Below are 20,122 nucleotides of genomic sequence, written 5' to 3'. Positions count from 1 at the left end.
TTCAGCTTCATTCTAATTAGTTCATCAAGTCATCAAACTTATCACAAATGTTATCGGATAAGGTTGCTTATTATTGGTCAAAACATGTTATTTTGGACACTTGACGATATTTTGCTGTCTTTTGAGTTTGATTTGATTTGCTACGTCATTTGAATGTGTGTCCTTATCTTGTTGGTTCTTTAATTCGACTGGAATGTCATATCACTTACCATGTGGCATAAGTTTGGACTTTAAGGTGAAATGAACCTTGAATTGAATTTAATGGACTTATTATTTTTTAAAGATCAAACTAATTTCAACTCGAATAAACATGAATTCAATTTAAATTGTGTATGAATTTGATCCAATAAATTTTACGAATCTACGCAATATCAAAAGTTATCAATAATAGAAGTATCTTGTGGATTTTGTGTCATACTTTGGTCAACTCAACCCTGTCCAGACGAAAAATAAGGTTGGAGTACATGGCTGATTTACAAAAAGAAGTCCCCTTTTAAACTAACTATTTAATTTTTATCAATTATTTTTAAAAGTTGACCAAATATAGCTCTTGAGACTAGCAAAACATTATATTGTGATCTAACATTTACGAAATTTTAAACCATGATCTAATATTTTCTTATAAAATTTTCAATGGCTCAAAGGAAATCTTTAATTAGGTACTGATCTAAAATGTTTTTAAATTAGAATAGTAATAAAAGAAGAGTTGTTCGCTAGACAGTTATCTCAAAAAGGCTATTGTATTTGTAAACAACATTTCTCCACTTATCAAGGTTCTACAATGGTAGAATATCAAAACTTCATTTCCTATTGCAGAACAAATACAAAGTTCTATTTTTATTTTACTGTATAGAAGTGTGACCATCGGATGACCAAGGGTAGAAAAGATATTTTAGTCAGTCCAAAAAAAAACTTCTGCTCACTCCCGCACTTTTCTAGAGACACTACGCATATCTAGAAACATCCATTATCACCATCTCTCCTGCATAATTTCAAAGTTTCACGGTGTTCTTTCAATTTTGTTCACCATCAGTGAACTATTTTGATTCCCTTCATCTTTACAGCAGATTAGAATTGCAGGTTTGTTCATATCTCAATTTTTGCTCAATTCTTTTATTCTTTTTCAGTCATTGCCTTTTTGGGGTTCTTTTCATATAGGGTGATCGAGAGTACATTCAAAGAGACAGAAACAAAAGTCATATTTTTGCTTCAAGAAGTTGTATAACTATGTCGAATCGTCCTCTCCTTCGGTACTATCTGCAATTGTTCATCTTCTAGCCTCTGTTGCGTTTATTACATTCAGTAAGTGTTCTCCTCCCTGTTTCTTTCTTGCTCCGTGTTCTGGTCTTTGTTCCTACACTTAAAGTTTGTCTATTTTTGTGTATATATATTGGATGTATGGTAAAAAAAAAAATAATTTAAAGGGTCATATGATTATTTGAAATGCTGAAAGGGAGTGGTTCATAGTTGCTCTACATGGTGAATGATTAGGAGTGTATAGTGCCTCAATGTTTCACGGGTGAGGAAGTGAAAAGATTCAAGGTAGCAAAGGCAGAATGAGGTCCTCAAGGAAAAAGAGTAGAATTAGAGCAGGCGGCAATTAAGCCGGCTATAAGTTCTGGTACAAGCAATGGATAATTTGCTCAGGAAATTTTTTTAATGTAGCTAACGAATAGTGTCATTCTGTCGTCTTTAGCACATAAGAGTTGAACTGAACCCTTGATTCACAGTAAACCAATCTACATTCGGTGCAACCAATGAGAAATTCTACTTGAAAGAGGAAAAAAGAAACAATCAACCAAAATGGTATCACTTCTTCCAGGCATTAGTGACGTATGCATAGAAGTTTTTGATGTGTTTCTCACTTGTGTTACTTCTTGGAACTGCTAAATGAGTTCTTGATTTTCGAAATTTCAGAACTGATTACAAGCTTGTATGGGTATCTCAATGACGCAGGAGCTTCTTTTGTGGTGCAGTGCTACCACTTTTTGGTATCAATTGGCAGAGTGTCGTGGCAGTTACTTTCATATTTGGGATATTACACTTGGAAGGTGGTCGGAAATACTCCTTTGCTGCCTGGTATTTGTTGACGCAGGAGCTTCTTTTGTGGTGCACTGCTACCACTTTTTGGCATCAATTGGCAGAGTGTCGTGGTAGTTACTTTCATATTTGGGATATTACACTTGGAAAGTGGTCGGAAATATTCCTTTGCTGCCTGGTATTTGTTCAAACTTATGCTCGAACTGTGGTGTTTTCCTTAGTTAATCATGTCTGAGTAAATTTCTAGATACAAGTCAATTATTTCCTTTTTCCTTTTCTATCATGAGATGCAATTGTGCTTTGTGACATGATATTTCACTATATAACTTGGTACCTTTTTCTTGTCCATTCACTAGAATCGTATAAGAAATATCTAAGTCTCAAGACCAAGTTTATATCCATCGCTTGAATTATGATGCTCAAGAAGAGTGGGACTGAAATTTTACTACTATTCTAATTTCAGGGCCACATTTGTTGGAATTGCATACAGTTATGCTACAATTTTATCATCGACTATTGTTGTGCCAATGTCTGCCCATGCTCTAAATAACCTATTAGGAGGCATCATATGGCGCTACACATCAGATTCGTCAAAATAGATTGGTAAATTCTTTTGCACTACAGTTCTACGAATGTCTTTTAATTTCTAGAAGAACGTTTCTTTCTCACAAACATTTGCTCTCCGGATTCAGCTTGAAGTAATATCTATAAAAGGATTACGAAGGGTATCTGCGAATCTTGAATAGAGACTTGAAAGTGTCTTCAGAGTCTGCATGAAAATTAACACCGCATTGATCAAAGTCCATATATGGCAACGCATGATTGCCAAGAACTAAAAAACATGATTTGAAATTTTTTAAAATGTGGTTCTTTGCTAAACTCAAGGTTTAGGCGAAGAATATAAGAATTGACAATTTGGATAGTGCTAGAACCTGATGTCTCGTGATGTTCTTAATTTTATCTTATAACTTGGGCTTTTCACCAAGTTAACTCAAGGAGGGATATACACCACTCCCGGTAGAGACAGGATGATCTTGGATATGGAAAGGGAACATAGTTCTAAATAAAGATAATTTATGGCTTAAATACCTTGGGTACAGAACAACTGCTTTTACCAAGCTACTGCCTAAAATATTTCATGGACAAGCTATCAATTTAAGCTAAGCGTATCTTGCGAAAAATATAGAGCTTGTTTGGATTGACCTTTGGCTTTTGGCAAGACATAAGTTAGAATAAGCCAATTCATAGAAGTGCTTAAAGTCATTTTGGCTTAAAAGCACTTAAAATAAGCCAATCCAAACAGGTTAGTTGTACTTTGATAGAAATATTTATAACAAATACCTTCAACCATTATTTATTTCAGGGTGTTTGACCATCTCCGGTATACTTATGATTTCTTGTTTCTCTAATCAACAGCCATTTAGGTGAAAAAGGCAATATACTATATATGCTCTTTCTTTTACTGCTTCTGTTTACTAGCACACTTGATTATCACAAATATCTACTTTTATGTCCCTCTAAGTACAAAGGTAGCTGCTTTTGTAAGAGTACTGAGCCTAAATGAGGTGTTCTATTAATGTTGATTGATCTGAAAAATGACCGAGAGAGGGGTAAAGCGTGCAAGTACTTGAATATGTGTGTTGTGGTGATGATCTGCTTTATTCTGGGTTATAATTTACTTTATTGCATTGAGAAAATCCAACCCATATCTTGGCATCCATATGCAAACAGGTGTTTTGCAGCCATGTCATGTATTGCTTTCGCTTTGCATATTCATACACAGCAAAATCTGCAGCCTAAAAGTAGGCTCAAAATGAGACAATTGGAGAAAAAATGAATTTTTTTAGGGTGGTTAGCCATCTCTGGTATGTCTGATTTTTTTCTTAGCTCTAACCAACAACCTTTTAGCATATGAACGAGGTTCTTGTGTGTGTACATATATTAATATCTCTTTATGTCTCTCTATCTGTGACTACATAGCTCCTGCCTGCCTGCTTTTTCGGCAAAGCAGCAGCAAAAGCATAGAAGATAGAGGTTCAGTCCAGTATAAAGAATGGAAAAAGGCCAAATATACCCCTTTACTATGAAGAATGAGGCCCACAGAAAGAGAACGAGTTCTTGGAGGGTGGTTGCCCCCTTTGATTGGTCTACGCTTTTTCCTTTAACTAATTCAAAAACCCTCTTCAGATGTACTGCAAACATACTTTGATCTTGTGTAGCAATTGTTAAAAATTGCTTGAAGTTGTCCAAACGCCTACTTGTGGGGAAGTTCCTACCTTTCAAAATTGGCAGTGATGATAATTTAGCCATCAGAGAGATGGGAGATTCCTCACCATATTTTAAGCCCAGAAAGGAAGAATGAGACATTGAAGAGAGGATTTTCTGTAAAGGGTGGTTGCCCCATCTCTTCATGTCCATGATTTCTTCTCAATTAATTAAAAACCAACAACATTTTCAGAAGAAAAAAGAACAAGAATATTGATTTTCGTGTGTATATATATATTTGCTTAACTTCATTTAGGCCTGCAGATGGACCATTGTAATACCATTAAAATGCTTATTCTATTCATATGTTGGGGTATTACCCCTCTTTAATGTGTCATTATTTATTTTCGTTACTTTTAGATTTTCATAAACCTTATGTTACAGTGAACTCTTTCTACTTGTACTAACTAATGTTGTTCTTGATTTATTACAGGTTACATCCATTGATTTGATCAAAATATCAGCAAGTAGATGTACTGTATATACAAAGAATGTGATAGCTGTGTGTATGCAAGAGGACTGAACAAAATCGATGAGGATCAAATGACACATAGCGTGTGATGTTTTTGATTGGCTGGGTGATATTGCTTACATTGGAGTTCCTCGGACGAGAGAGAGACCAATTGCTGATTTGGTTGATGGTCTTAAGCAGCTTGATGCAGAGGTTCATTGTTTCCTTGGTACGAAATGTCCTCCTATTCAAATTGTCAGCAAAGGAGGTCTTCCTGGAGGAAAGGTGAGGATTACAAATTCTGTTAAGCCAGATTTATAATTTTTAAAAAAATATCTTAAAACTGTAATATGAACAAATAACTAGGTTGCATAAGCAGAGAAGACTGCGCTTATAAAGTTAAAGTGATCTATTACTGGAAGAAATTCGCATAGTCTAACCTATTTCTAGGATACATTCGAGTACATATCCTGGCTAAGTAAGCCATTTTTGAATGCTGTAAATTTAAAGGAAATGAGATCTATTGATCTCTTACAGTTTGACTAGAAGAAAATGGTCTTTTCAGATGTCTTATGTACAAAAATAAAAATCTTATAAAAAGGACATAAAACTAAAAAAAGCTTGTAAAGGGATAGAAAACCATTTCTCCTGTGAATTTCCAGTTCATTAGACATACAATTTTTCCTATATGATTAAAAGGAACTATTATGTTCCGATAGGTTAATATTCCGGCTTGGAAGAGATCCAAGGTGATTAGTTTTTCACAAAATACTCTCTCTCCCCTCAATTGTTGTTTGTTGTGAGTTTCCATCTCCATTGTCACTTGGATTAAGTTCATCTGCAACACCTTTGATGGATCTTATTCTGCAGGCTTGCACTAAAGCTTCCCCATATGAGGGACCTTTCAGGGCTGATTCTCCATCATGGTGTTGGGCTCCTTTTGAACCTGAAGGGATTCTGAGGTGAAATTCCATATATCTTTTTTCCTTGAAGTCATGCCTGCACGCGTGATATTACAATAGGTGCTCGAACTAGAACTAAATAAAATCTTTATCTCTGGATTTTTACTAGCTTGATGAGTAAGCTTTTTAAAGTCTGATACCTTTTATGCTACTTACTAATGTTCAAGTTTTCCTGTCTGGTAAATTCTTCTACTTAGGGCTACAGCTCAATTTCTGCTATTCTCTCTATGGTCCTTGGAGTTCATTTTGGACATGTCCTTATTCATATGAAGGTTAAGTCAAAATCTTCTAGACTTGACCGTCTCACCAAATTAAAGCGAAGTTACTGATATTCCAATTTTGTTGGATACCAGGATAACTCATCCAAACTTTTGCATTGGGTTGGCATGGGCATAGCTCTTTTGGTTTTAGGAATTATTCTCCACTTCACAGATGGTGCTGAATGCAGCTATTCCTTTAAATAAGCAACTATACACCGTCAGCTATGTCTGTGTAACCTCAGGAGCAGCCGCGTTAGTATTCCCTGCTTTCTACATTCTGGTACAGTGGTCTTGTCCAAAAATCTGGTCACTTCTTTTTTGTTCCTTGCTGCAAGTTGAACCGATCAATTTGGTACATTAAATTTGGAAGCTCTAGACCTTTACGATTAAATCAGACTTCCCTCTGAAATGCCAAGGCATTCATTAGAAACAAGAAAAGCAAGGGTCAAGTAGATGGAAAGTGTCCCAAGCTTTCTGGCTTCAAGTCTTATTTTTTCATCAATCAGTTTGGATGGTATGTAGCGGGAGAATGAGAATGTATCTGGAATTTTGAAGAATGTGTCTTTTTTAGCAAGAAATGCTTTGAATGACAACATTCTGATGCACGATCACCATTGCAAGATTCATAAATTTCTTATTCTAATCCTTTTCGTTTTGGAATGCAGGTTGACATTTTGAACTGGAAGTATCTCTTTCTGCCACTAGAATGGATTGGGATGAATGCCATGCTTGTTTATGTAATGGCCGCTGCAGGAATATTTGCAGCTTTTATCAATGACTGGTATTATGAAGACCCTCATAACACGCTGGTATTTCTTTCATCTCTTTCATTACTCTTCTCACTTTGATATGCTGCAGTCCATTGCATACAACTATCGGTTCGAACCAAAGTTAGACATTATGAGTTTGAATTTGAAATCCGTTAAAACATTGGTTACTGGGTTTGAAATTTGTAACTTATATGGTGACTCTCTCAACACATAAACAAAGTTTGACCCAAAGTTGCTAAGTTCGGGTGAACATGACCTTGTACTTGTGCACTACCTCCCTTCTGGCTTTCTGCAACCAGTTGGTCAGAACAGCATCCAGAACTTAAATAGGTTACACTACAATTGTTGCTTCTGCCTTGAACAATCTTTATGACAGATAAAACTGAAACTAAGAAGTGAACTCCGTGCATTTTTTTCCAGTAGGAGTTTATAGTTGTCTAAGTAAACTGATTGAACTCAATATTTGCAGATATATTGGATCACATTCGGTAAAAGTTTACCTTTGTTTTATCCTACTTTTATTAGTTTTTGTATAGTTGTGGTTTATCTATGAATATTTAGTGAGCGGAAGAACTTTTGTTTGGGAAAAACACCCTCAAGCCACTTCTTCCTTAATCAGAGATGAAAAGAAATGTTTGCTAACATTATGAAAATAGAACTGTTACTGAAGTATGACGCATTGAGAAAGCTGATGCATAAATGAAGCTTAGAAAGCTAAAACGAAGCATAAATTAAACATTTAAATGGACGATTACAAAACAGTAGCATTAATCTTTGCAATCCACAATCAGTCCCGCTTTTCTTTCTCTCTCTATTTTTTTTTAAAGAAATTGTTTAACCTGCCCGGCATAACAACTCCCTCGCACTGCCCCATTGCCATCTTTAGAGGGATTGATATCCAGAGGCGTCTTTGTTTGATGTTGTTTGATGATTATCTGATTTCAGCTGTATCTACCTTGAGAAATAGTTATTGGGAGCATGTAATTTATTGTGACAAGCTTAACTCTCTGTGTAGAATGACGACCATCTGCATGGTTATAATGACGCAGAGGTTAAGGTATGGTGTCTCCCTTATTTTCTCAGAACGACATTCAGATTGTGAAAACTGATGGCATCTTCGTCAGCTTCCAGTTAATAGCTTTACTTGTGCGGCACCACAGAAGGAAACTTCCTGAATATGGTCATGTGGTGCTTGAGAAATAACAGAAGAGGTATTATATTGTGTTTTGACAAAAAGCTATCATTATTTTTTGGTGCTATAGAAACTGAACATTTCTGTCTGATGCCTATGATGCCTAAGACAGTTAAAGAGCTGTTACAAAGCTTGCAAGAAAGAAAATTAATAGAGGGATCAAAATATTATTGCGTGCTATTTCAGCTTGCAATGTTTGGGTTATTTGGTGGAAGAGAAATCGGAGATGTTTTGACACGAACGCAGAACCTGTTCACAGAATTAGATACAATGCCTGTATGTGTTCGCTCTTCGGTGTAAAGAACTAAATGTATATATCAAGACTTAGATTTCCTATGCTCCCTGCATTTACAAGGGATGCTGAGAGTTCCTAAATAGTTCATATGCTGCATTTTCTTGGTGCAGGTTCCTATAAATAGAGCTACCTTCTCATTGATTTATGAAATAGAATTTTGTTAGAAACTAACATCTGCATCATCTTATTAAGGTAGCATGGCAAAAGAGAAAGTATAGCTAATGAAAATGTGATTTCAGTAATTGATACACGTTTTCTTAAATCTCCCATAAGACCTATATTTTGGCTTTTAGCATTTCAGAAATGTTCTCTTCAGTGTTACCATTCACTAAAGAACATTTCTGCATTTTACTACGTTGCTGGGTTGTACATTGATTTTATTGGAGTTACAAGATAAATGTACTTATGGAGACCGATGATTGGAACCTAACCTAGAGGTTGATAGAAATCAAAGTATAGAAAGATTTTATCTTTTCAACTTATGCCTCGCTGTCATAAAGTCATTCAATTTCTATAAAAGAGAGTTGATAACGATCAAGGGTAGATTTGGAATCTCATATCTATCTTAATAATTAAGGGTATTTTTGATATTTTATAAAGAAAAATATCTATTTATTCACTACCACGTGAATATCTTGTGGCTATGGTTGAACAACATGCACATTACAATATATTTTTATATCTATGTTATTGTATTGTAGGTAAAAAATGTCAAAATAAAATGGCCAACTTTTATATTTGGGATCATTTTCATCAATTGATCCAATCAAACGAGATACTCCCTTACTGTTACATTTTCATTTTATTTTACTAAACGTGTTGGGTATGTCCAATGCACGGGCATACTTATCTAGTATATATATATATATGTGTAAAACAGAAATTGTTTTGCTAGCCCTTTCACATTTTTAGTCTAGACATATAACTTAATTAGAACCAGAAACAACTACTTCCCTTGACATCCTCTTTTTTTTTTTTTTTTTTGTTGTACATATAGTTGTTTGATAGGTCAAAGCCTTTTGACCTCATCATAAATCTTAAATGAGCTACTAACTCGCAATCTACAATCTATGGCGCCATTTTCATTTTCGTGCACACGCGTAGAGTTATGAATCCTATCTACTATGCAACTTGAACTTTTGGGAGGTTGTTGCTCAACTAATTGAGGGGCCATGAAATCTGCATTTCCATCTTTGTAGTTCATGAAAGCTCCTAGGGCTCCAAGAAACCCCTCATGCCGCAAGAACATTGCTTTTGCTTCACCCTTCGACCTGCACATGTTTCATTTCTGTTAACTTGAATTCAGGAGAGATTACCTAGCAGGAGTCAAAGTGATAAATTGTGAAACCACGTTGCAGAACCAACAAGTGAGCACTATATTTTTCTAAGAATAGTAACATAGCTAGCGACTACCCTCCCAGACCCCGGTTTGTGGGATTTCACTGGGTATGTAGTTATTGTTGTAACATAGCTAGCGAGAACTATTTATCCCCACGATAAAAGAGGAGGCCAATCGATCAATCTATCCTAGAAAGTACACACTATTTATCACTAAGAAACTAATGTAATTCCAAAAAAAAATCATTTTTTTTGTGACGATGATGTCCAAGCCAGCTTGTGCTTACCTCGATTATTGGACGGGGTACCTGTTACTTCACACCAACAGACACCAGGTAACTCTCCTAACCGAGATGTATAATTCAAAAGAAAAATTATGGGAGCTTTATTTGCTTACGGTAGGTCACTTGGTAGTGAGGAAAATACCAATTATCTGGCCATAAGTGGATAAAACAATTACCAGAAATCAACTGCAACTGAAATTGTGTCCATCGTATAAGCATGGTCACGGATGAAGAATCCTCCCAAAAAGATGCGTTTGAGCCCAAAACGAAGAGCATTTAAGTATGCAATCTAGAAAAGCAAAACCAATTGAAGAAAAAAGTCAGCAACAATAAGAAAATGAATTCTTTACAATGTGAACAACTAAATTATAGCAAGAGAATGGAAGGAAAGGCCATATATTTCTTCCATTTCATGAGTGCTGGCACCTGGCTGCAAACTCGTACTTCTCAACTTATTCAGGTGTTCATTTTTGCCATTCTAATTCAGTCAAAGCATCTTTGGAAAAAGATAACTAACACAACTAAACCTTTGACCAACTTGGTGCCACTTATACAAAATTCACAATTCATTTAATGAAGACCTCTGCAATGAAACATTTTAATGGCAGAATAGAGCATCATAAAATCAAAATAGGACGTATAACTTCATCGAGGAACCAAAGTAGCAGATGCATGTTTGTAACACCACCGTAGAGTTTCTAGCAAGCAAAAGATAAAGACTAGTGCAATATTCATATTCGGTTTTAGTATCTTCCAATATTTAATGCACTTTAACAACTTTATGACATGTTACAACCAAATCTCCAAGAATATACACAATTACTGTCAGCATGAAGTGAAACTGTGCAATCCGAGGTATCCAATAAGTAACGGGTGGATTAGCTATCCGTTCTTCTCCTGAGTTTTATTTCAATCCCTTCTTTGTATCCTAATGAGCGGCGAATAGTATGCAAAACAGATCTAATCGGAACAGGATTATTCTTAATACAGACAGAAACGGAATATAAAAATTGTTTGGGTCTTTTCAGTCAGGAAACAACTACGATCTAATGTAGCTACATGTACTGCTAAGAGAAACTTCATAACCCACATAATTACCTGTCCAATGTTATTTGAGATCATCCTTAAGAGGGACCGGGCAATGTCTTCTGGTTTGTAGTCTTCGAGCTCTTTGTTTTCTGAGATTGCCTTACCGAAGCTAGAGGCTATGGCAGTTGATGCAAGGCCAATCTGTCATGAATCAGTAAATTCTTAATCACCCTGAATATGAAGATTTTGGTATGTGAACAGTGCATTTAGGAATACTGAGAATATGGGAAAAAGATTTGCAAAATTCATCAGCTTCTCTTATGATAGATTTCAATTACTTGGCCAACATCCAACAGCAGAAACATCGCTGCAATAGGAACTGTTTGTGGTGGAGTTAATGAGTTCATCTATAACAACTGACAACTGAATCAATTTGCTAATGAAAAGGGTTACAGATAGCCTGAAAGTATAACGGAGGATAAAATAAAGATATTTTGTATAGTACAGGACTATTGTGGACCCTTTTTCCTAATTTAAATGGCTTTTCTCCAAATTCCCACCTTCTAAAGGGTTGGTGCATAGCTCAAGCAATACACAAGAATTGGTCACAATTTGGGTCTGGCATTGGTTGCAGCCCCATTCCAAAGCAAACATCATGACTGGGAACATTTTTTTCTGGGTCCTAGTATCGACAAAGAAATAAATAAGAACACTTAGATAATTGGGAACAAGATAGTGACTCCATCCATACTTTGAGGATGAAATGAGAATGAGGCCCAATAATTGTTTATAGAATTAGCAAGAAAATCTAAGACAAAACAAAAATCCACTTAGGAGGATGCAATTAGTCAATTTGAAAAAAGGTATGCACAGAATGACATAAGAAGACATGAACTTGAAAACTGTAACATGCTGGCCCTGCATAAAAGTCTAACGTTGGCAAAGCATATCTGAAGCGGAACCGAAAGTAAACAGGAGGAACGTGAAAAAAGGAGACGCGGAGTGAAGAGGAAAAGAAGCAAAGAGGGTGGTGGACACGACTTATCATTTCTTCGTTCTTCACACATGAGAAGGCAAAAGCCATCCCCTTTTCGAGTATGATAAAAAATAAACTTACTTTCACCTATCTTGATAATATAACCTTTACAGACAAAACATAGTGGATTGAGGATGTGATGGATAGAAATTGGGAGTTGGGAAAGAAATTGCTCTACTTGGACTGAAGTTTGGACTAATTGAACCCTTGAATAGTTTGAACTGCAACTTATCCAAATGAAAGAAAGAAAAGGTGTAAAAAAGCACGAAGAAAAATAAATTACACGACAAAGTTTATACCTTTGAATAGTCCAATCCCCCATAAATATCTCCAACAAGCATATCTATCACTCTGTTGTTTCCCTGATGGCTCAATTCCAGCAACTCATCGAAACTGTAATACAAACACATAAGAATTCTGCAGAAAAACAATTGACTAATGTTGAAAATCGTTACTTATAACGGAAACAAAAATTACCTTTGGCATTTGGTCAAAAGTTTCCCTAAACCCAAGAAAGTGCCACCACCGACGCTAGTTCCACTAACTCTTTGAAATTTCCCATCTCCGTCAACCTAAAAGGCATAAACACAAAGTATTGATTTAACAAAGAGGGAATCGGCTATGAAGTGCCAAAATACACAGTGGCGTATGCAAGACTTTTAGTGGAAGTGTCAGCATTTAAAGAAGCAAACAAATGAACAAATCAAAGACCTATATTAGTACAACAGTTCTGAACGAGTTTTTTGTTCTAAAAATGTAGTAATGATAACATAATTAGAAATATACTTCTAAGGAAATCTTTTCCTCATTAAGACATGAAAAAGATTTTTTTTTTGTCCACAAAAGAATTTTGGTAGAGTTGATTATTGTGGTTGTGGAGTTGGGGATCCATTTATTTTCAATGCCATTTTTATTTTAGTAGATGAGGCTAAAAAATGTAAAACATACATGTCCAGCTGATGCTCAAAACCCTGACCTAAATTAAGCTAGTAACACGCTTAAACAGTAAGACTAAGATGTTTCAGTATCTTCAAGTTCTATTATGTATAGTTTATTCATACATTTTATTTGTCAGTAGTAAAATTTTTTCTGATTAAATGGCCTAAGGTGGTCCTTCCACTGAAATACATAAAATTCATAATTAATTGCACATATCACCTTGATCTTGATAAAATTATGATTGAATTATTTTCATTCTAGAACGGGAATGCATACAAGCAATTATGGCCCATAAAAGTTTCTTAACTATTGGCTTCAGTCAGCTAAGGTTTCCAGCAACTCAAGTAACAAGTATGCATTAATCCTTTACAAAATTCTATGAGGTCAAAAGATTTTCTTACTACAGGGTCTTATATTACTGTTCTAGTTCTGCTATATCACTCGGCATCTACCAACTCATCAAAGCCCACCAGCTTGAGATGCCAATGTTAAACCTAAACTCTCAGTACTTTCTGAAATTCATTTAGTAACCCAATGCAGAGCCTAGTGAGGCTTGTCAAGTTCTTAGTCAACATCATTTACACATGCTAACTAGATGAAGTAGTATACCAATGTATCTTACTGACATCAGAGTTAGTTGAACACTAACATTTCCGCAGGGAGATCTTCAAATATGTGAAAAAGTGAGGTAAATTCCTTATCTCAATGGACCAAATTAAGAGAGAAAACAAAAACCTAGTGGTTGTAGGTATTAGTTTTTAAATTTATAAATTGTCTGCTAATTACGATGCAGAAGATTAACTTCTAGGCCTGCACGGGATAATATAAGCAATACGAATACACCCAAATGTTAGAAACAATGAGAAGAAAACTGCATGTCCAAAAACAGTGGAACAGTAAGAAGCTTATGGAATGTCATCTAAATCATGGGTGAAATAGGATAAGGAGAGCTTTGGTGAATTCTTGCAGGTCCTAACCCTTGAGATCTGTGAGAATAAGTGTTTACATCGAATGGAAGGAATCTAAGCTGTGAACGTACCTTTATCATGCTAACCCCAGACCCAATGTTGACGAGGAGGTAAGGATATAAATCTTTCTGATCAATCTGCACATACTCCTTTTGACCTCCAATATATGTATAAGCTTCATGGCTGACGGCCTGCTCAGAGAAAAAGAGAGAAGAATGTGTCAAATGAGCTTTTTTTAAAATATATATATATATTGTGTATTAGAAATTACAAAAGAGCAGGAAATTTCATGCAGTGGAGAAGGTGCAATGAGGTCATAGTTGGTTTGAATCCGGGAGACTTCTTAGTCTCATGGAAAAGACTCTTTAAGTAAAAAAATTTCTGCCCTTGAAAAAGGTACTCCATTTACATGAAATTATCGGGATGTACCATACCAAGAAAGAAAAAGGTATTCCATATGCTACTAGTACTCAATTCAGCTAAATACTGGATGGAGGAGAGAAAAGAGAAACCACTACTTCCATGGAAATGTGCCTTTATCAATCTTTTACCAGCCTTGCGGATTGCAGCATTCCATCAAGGAAGCAGCAGAGAAGCATGATAAATTAATAAAGTGATACAACCAGTAAATTTGGCTATACACATAGAATAGCATTTCCGCAAGCAAGAAATTATATAGAGAAATTACATATGTATTTCCTGGGACCACAAATACCTTCCAGATACTTATTCAGATTAAGTAGATAAACCAAGCTGAAGATAGCCAGACAAGAAAAATATAAATTATTTTTGAAAGGGATTTCATGTGCCTGAACTTCAATATCTGAAGAAAAAAGTCCAAACAAAATACTTCTTTTTGCAATTAAAAAAACACCTTAAGCAGAAAATTTGCTCCAGTAACAAGAGACTCCATTTCCTCCACCTTGTCCAGCGTTATGCCAAGTTTTTCTTTGAATAGATTGGCAAACTTGAAAGCTCCACCACCGGTTGCCTGTTCAAGCATAAAACTCATCAAAAGGTTCCATGGGTATTTCATATTTAGCATTCACCATATAAATTAATTGCAAATATTGTGAGGAAAATTCTACTACAGCTCTATGGCATGGATGCTTTGACCCCTAAAAAGGTACATCCCATCCATGTGCAAAGGGATATCTACAAGATCTGATTAATGTGTTTTCAGAAAATGGTACTACATGCAAGAGTTTCTTTGCAATATCTTAACTCTAATCCTGAATTCTTTTATGAATAATATGTATAGTGTATTTACTACGTTTTCCCAACAGACACTAATGCATACACTTTTGACTCTGTACACTACACATCATTGAATTGTGGACAGCCTGATTAAAAGTTTAAATTAGTAAGTACATTTTTATTTATTTATTTCAGGTCCACACCACAACCGTCATATGTGACCTCCTTTTTTTTCTTTGGTTAGCCAAGCATGTGCATTATTTTGTTTATTGGTGGTGAGACTCAAATTGAAGAACTCTACTTATCCTAATACAATATTGATTGAAAAACACGACCTTATTTAAAAGTTCAAATCATAAGAGAGGTCACTTATTTATTTATTTGGTCATTTATTTATTTATTTATTCTAGATCTTCTAGAAAGAGAAAAGCATACACTTTTTGTTTCCACTTTATAAAAGCTTAATTTCCAAAAAGTATTTAACTTGAAAAGTACACTCTAACAATAAGAAGACTGCAATGTGTAGCTTCGTCATTACTTATCATTGAGTAGCTTCTCCGGCAAACCATGGTTGATTTGCTGGACTTCCGGAAGCTTGTTCATCCCACAATGGATACAAATACTATTTCTTTCTAATGAAGTGTTAGGATATAAAGTTCCTCCAAAATATAAGGACTTTAGGAAAACTCTCCTACAATGATCTAATTGAGTGAAGAAAAAGAAGAAAAGGTGGGACACAGAACCAACATCTTTTGAAATAACTCCTTTACCTTAATCTTGATCTTGTCAACAGCATGAGAATGGTGACATTGAGCACCTGTAATCACTGTAATCTGTAAGATTTAGGAAGGTCATGGCATAATACAACTTAATCAAAAGAAGTATAAGAAACTATGAGTATAGACTCTAAAGTGAAAATCTTCTCTTAAACTGGGCATATGATTCCTAAGGTGACCAAAATACCTAAAATTTAACTGAAACTAGTTCTTCTCTTAAACTGGGCATATGATTCCTAAGGTGACCAAAATACCTAAAGCTTAACTGAAATTACATATGAATCATATATCTGTCCATACTAAAATGTCTGTACACTTCAAATACTCTTAGGATAATGAAGAAAGTGCTATTCTGTACACTTCACTTTCAAGAATTCAAATTCTTTCAATCATCCAAAGTTAAAATTTCGTAGAAATGTTTCCTGTGACACATTAACTTGGCGAATGTTTAATATTGTTCTCCCACCACACTAATAAAACATATAAGTAAAATTGACTTCTTAAAGTACATGTCTAGTGCTAAAGCAACTGCTTAGGTGTAGATCCAGCTGTACTGTTTCTCTCTCTTTCCAATCTCCTCCAACTCCTGAATTCTCTCCCTGCTACTTATGAGGAAGAGTTTATTTCATGTCCTCTCTATTCAAGCTTCTTGACCGTTGAGAGTCCATAAGCATTGTCATTCTCTTCCACTCTACTACACCCACAGAAGAGCTATGCTAGGAAAAAAATCCTTGCCCAACGCTTCTATTTCTTCACTTTGTAAAGATGAACAAAGGGACCAGAAAGAGACTTAAAGGAGCAGATATAAGATACAAAATTCAGCACTCGATGGCTAAAATTGAAAAACTTGTTCATGCGTATACGAGCTGCATTACACAATCTAGGTGAAAAGCTAAATTAAAAAAGGAAATTCATTTCATTTTTCAAAAAAGGAATAGTGACAATCAAGATCAAGCTCAGCCACACATGTACATTTTCCAAATGATGCTCACAACTCCGATGAGTCAGATTTACATATAATCAAAGGTGAGACAGTAAATTCTTCTCCACTTATCAAAATATAAAGTTCGTGTTCATAATCAAGCTCCCTATAATGTTTACATGGCTGCCAATTTGTAACCAATCAAGTCAACATAGGAAAACAATTATCCTAAGGTGTAAGCACTGCAAAGAATACCTACCGCACTGTTGAAGTTTCTTGGAAGACAAAAATTTTATGCAGTCCTCAATCTTGCTAGTCTCGAATTTGACGAAATAAAGCCTGCCACTAAGAATGTGATGGTTAAGGTCTCCATTGGGAACTTCCTGTCTTTCTTTTGATAATGCTGGTACCTCATCACTAGTGCTGCACTTACTGTTGGTTGAAAAGTATACAATCTTGATGAGGGTGCCTGCAAAAGAAAAGGACCTATCATTTAGCAGTTATCCTATTTGGTCCTCAAAATATTCTATAATAGGTAGTTAGTAGGAGAATTTTTAAAGCCAACCAAATCACATAATGCTTCTTCAATATCTGACTGTGTACATTGGAGGTACTGATCAACATATCGTTAAATAGTTAATTTTATTCTACTTATGAAAAATCTCAACTTTTTATCTAGAACATATTGCATTATGTAACCCCTTGGTCTTAAAGTGTATACAACTAGTCCTAGATAAAGGACTCTTTTATCTACTTAAATCATGTTTTAACACTAATAAAAGGAAGTTGCGAGTTCATCTTATTGTGAAATCAGTAATAAGCAATTGAGCCAGCAGCGTTATACAAATTCATGTACTATGCCAGCTGAAATCTTGGAGGAATTTTGTTTAAGTTTTATTCAAATACACCAGCCTATCCTCATCTATCACTAAAACCAAGGACTTTGATTTAATGAAAGTGGTGTCTGGGTCAGCTTGAGTGCACCTCGACTATTTCACTGGGTATCTTCTGCCTCCAAGCACAAATACTACGTAACTCTGCCCACCAAAGGCTGGGAAGAAGTCACTGTGATTTTTGTTTCTTCTGGAATTCAAACCCTATGTCCAAGGTTTGCACCCACTACATTAATTACTAGGCCTCATCCACTCGGAAATCTTATGGACACAAATACTATTAGATTCAGAAGCAGAAAAGGTGATGTATAAGACACAGCTATAGTTTGATTTGAATCTAGGGTCAAGCAATCGCCATATAATAGCCACTTAACTAAACATCGACGTCTCCCTTCAGCTACCTCTAAGAAAATATTAGTGAGATTTTATATCCCTTTTATGAAACGCAAGGGATTTAAAATTCCAAAGTAGATCGGTAAATGACAATTGAAAACTAAAACTGAAGTTCTGTTGCAAAGAAAACAAGAATTTTCACTAAAACATTCAGATGTACCTTTGAGTACATAAACCATCTAAAATTTGATAACCTAAAAAATTGCTTAAGATACCTAGCAGCTATCACAGAAGAAAAGTGGTCAACTTCTGGATATCACTCTTGTTTATTTGTTTTTAAAGAGCAATTTGGGCTAGATTAAATCTTGAACAAGTACCAATTCCAAAGAGTCCTTTTGTGCATTTTGACTCTATTCCAACAACAGTTATTCTAAACTAGGGAATCATTTCTTCAGGAGTGATATGCTCTGCTTGTTGACAATTTGATATTAATGGCTTTATCCAGTCTCCTTTTACATGCCTCCAACCACGTTTTCCACTTCCCATTTGAAATAGGCAAAATATATAAATACAACCAAATTGGGCCACAACTGGCAAGTAAGCATTCCAGCTTTGAGAGTGCACACCTATACACCTTAATTTGCTATGAACTAACAACTAAACACTCCAACTCTTCACTACCATGTCTCGTGGATACCCCTATGCTGACGTGGCACATAAACTTTTAAGCGCAAATGTTGTGTGATACAGTGGTATATAACTACATAGCATTGCGTAATGAAAATAAAATGCTGGATCATCAGTATAAACGATCAAAGCACCCAAGGGGATGGCCTAATGGTCAGTGAAGTGGGCTCACCATAAGGTCCCAAATTCAGTTCCATGCAGAGACAAAACACTAGGTGATTTCTTCCCATTTGTTCTAGTCATGACGGAGAGCTATCCTGATACCTATTGTTGGTGAGAGGTGGCACATCTCCTGAAATTAGTCCGAGAGCAAGCTGGTACGGACACCACCGGTGTCCGTTATTAAAACCAAAAAAAAATAAAAAAATTCCAGAAACAAAAAAAAAAAGGAATTCCAGAAGTTTCTGAATTTCTGTTTCTTTTAGTTCCCTAGTTAAAATAACTGGATTGTGGTCTCAATAGAAAAAGTTGTTCTTGTCTATTGTTTTTTTGTTTTTTCTTAAACACCTGTAGAACTAATAATAGGAATAAGAAACAGAAAAGCCAGTAAAACTTTCCAAATTCCCAAATAATAAATAAGAAAATCATGATCTCACCCAAAAAAAAAAAAAACCTCAAAAATTAATGATATGAACGAAAATTACCTCCAATGTCAATAGACAAATGTGAAATTTCTTCACAAGATTGCTCACTCTTGTCTAATTTCCCATCAATTCCCTTTCCCTCCATATCCAATTCTTGTTATCTTCTTGAATTGAACAGTCAATTAAGTGCCAAAAAAGAATTTTGTAAGTGTCAATACACGATCAGCGAAGAATATATAGATGCCATTTCTGTTTTTTGTCAAAAAAGGGCTGCTACTACTTCACTAGTCACTAGTCAAACAGGTCGTTAAGTCGCCCAATTACAGAATTAGAGAAAGGAAGGCGTGAAAAACAAAATTCATCTAATTATTTTTGTCTTTGTATTTGACCGAAATTACTTTTGTCACTTATTTTTATTTTTTATCTTCAATTTTATTTACGTATTATTTTTGAAAAAAAAACAAATGAATATATTTTACTTAGATCAGTCAATTTGGGTCAGGCCCATTGGATTTACCCAACCCAGCTTGTAGTTTAATTGAGTTGGACTTTCAACTTTTACAGCTCATTTAAAAATAAGACTTTTTAATTTAGCTCAGATAAACCCTTGACTCATGGGGCTTGAACAATGTGGGTTGGGCTAATTTATAGATCGGTCCGTAATTAAATAATAAATAATTTTAAAATAAAATAATGAACTAAGGGATCGTTTGGTAAAGTGTATAAGAATAATGCAAAATATAGTGTATTAGTAATGCTTGTATTAGCTATGGTTGCATTAGTTATACTTGTATTTTTCTTATGCAGTGTTTGGTTTGATGTATTAAAAATAATATGAATTACATAATTTCTAAAAAGAATTTTTTTTTTACACAATATCCCCATATATATGTTGGAAAGG

At 35.1% G+C, this 20,122-nt stretch overlaps 1 protein-coding gene and 1 long non-coding RNA gene across 14 annotated transcripts; one reads left to right on the top strand and one right to left on the bottom strand.

The window, feature by feature from the left end:
* The first annotated feature begins 647 nt into the window (after positions 1 to 647).
* On the top strand, positions 648 to 8,082 carry LOC107847901. Of its 10 annotated transcripts, none has more exons than XR_007046641.1 (11): positions 648 to 1,080; positions 1,159 to 1,302; positions 1,918 to 2,218; positions 2,504 to 2,643; positions 4,739 to 5,041; positions 5,627 to 5,718; positions 5,916 to 5,990; positions 6,072 to 6,258; positions 6,644 to 6,787; positions 7,764 to 7,959; positions 8,053 to 8,082. It is a non-coding gene; the product is annotated as an uncharacterized LOC107847901 (long non-coding RNA). The 10 variants fall into 10 exon arrangements; XR_007046644.1 differs by having other exon boundaries at positions 652 to 1,080; positions 1,977 to 2,218; XR_007046640.1 differs by having other exon boundaries at positions 655 to 1,302; positions 8,049 to 8,082.
* Positions 8,083 to 8,946: 864 nt separating this feature from the next.
* LOC107847900 (pantothenate kinase 1) lies at positions 8,947 to 19,659 on the bottom strand. 4 transcript variants are annotated; one of them, XM_016692496.2, is made up of 10 exons: positions 19,282 to 19,659; positions 16,984 to 17,193; positions 15,797 to 15,852; positions 14,704 to 14,820; positions 13,901 to 14,020; positions 12,400 to 12,494; positions 12,222 to 12,315; positions 10,956 to 11,087; positions 10,034 to 10,146; positions 8,947 to 9,506 (listed from the first exon to the last, which is right to left on the bottom strand). In XM_016692496.2, the coding sequence occupies exons 1-10, from the start codon at positions 19,364 to 19,366 to the stop codon at positions 9,245 to 9,247; spliced, it is 1,284 nt and encodes a 427-aa protein (XP_016547982.1). In that variant the 5' UTR covers positions 19,367 to 19,659; the 3' UTR covers positions 8,947 to 9,244. The 4 variants fall into 4 exon arrangements, with proteins under 4 accessions (XP_016547982.1, XP_016547983.1, XP_047254736.1 ...); XM_016692497.2 differs by having other exon boundaries at positions 15,797 to 15,843; positions 19,282 to 19,617; XM_047398780.1 differs by lacking the exon at positions 19,282 to 19,659 and adding an exon at positions 18,810 to 19,244 and having other exon boundaries at positions 15,797 to 15,843.
* Positions 19,660 to 20,122: the final 463 nt, after the last annotated feature.

Source organism: Capsicum annuum, chromosome 11 (assembly GCF_002878395.1).
Source record: "Capsicum annuum cultivar UCD-10X-F1 chromosome 11, UCD10Xv1.1, whole genome shotgun sequence".
NCBI classification, from domain to species: domain Eukaryota; kingdom Viridiplantae; phylum Streptophyta; class Magnoliopsida; order Solanales; family Solanaceae; genus Capsicum; species Capsicum annuum.
The sequence above is the reverse complement of the archived record's forward strand: the minus strand, read 5'-3'. Positions and strand labels throughout refer to the sequence as shown.

Coding starts and splice junctions, on each gene's coding strand:
- LOC107847900 (XM_016692496.2), bottom strand. CDS start 19,366: ATGGAGGGAAAGGGAATTGATGGGAAATTAGACAAGAGTGAGCAATCT. Junction 17,194..19,281: donor TTTGTCTATTGACATTGGAG/GTAATTTTCGTT, acceptor TTTCTTTTGCAG/GCACCCTCATCAAGATTGTA. Junction 14,021..14,703: donor GAGCAAATTTTCTGCTTAAG/GTGTTTTTTTAA, acceptor TTCTCTGAGCAG/GCCGTCAGCCATGAAGCTTA.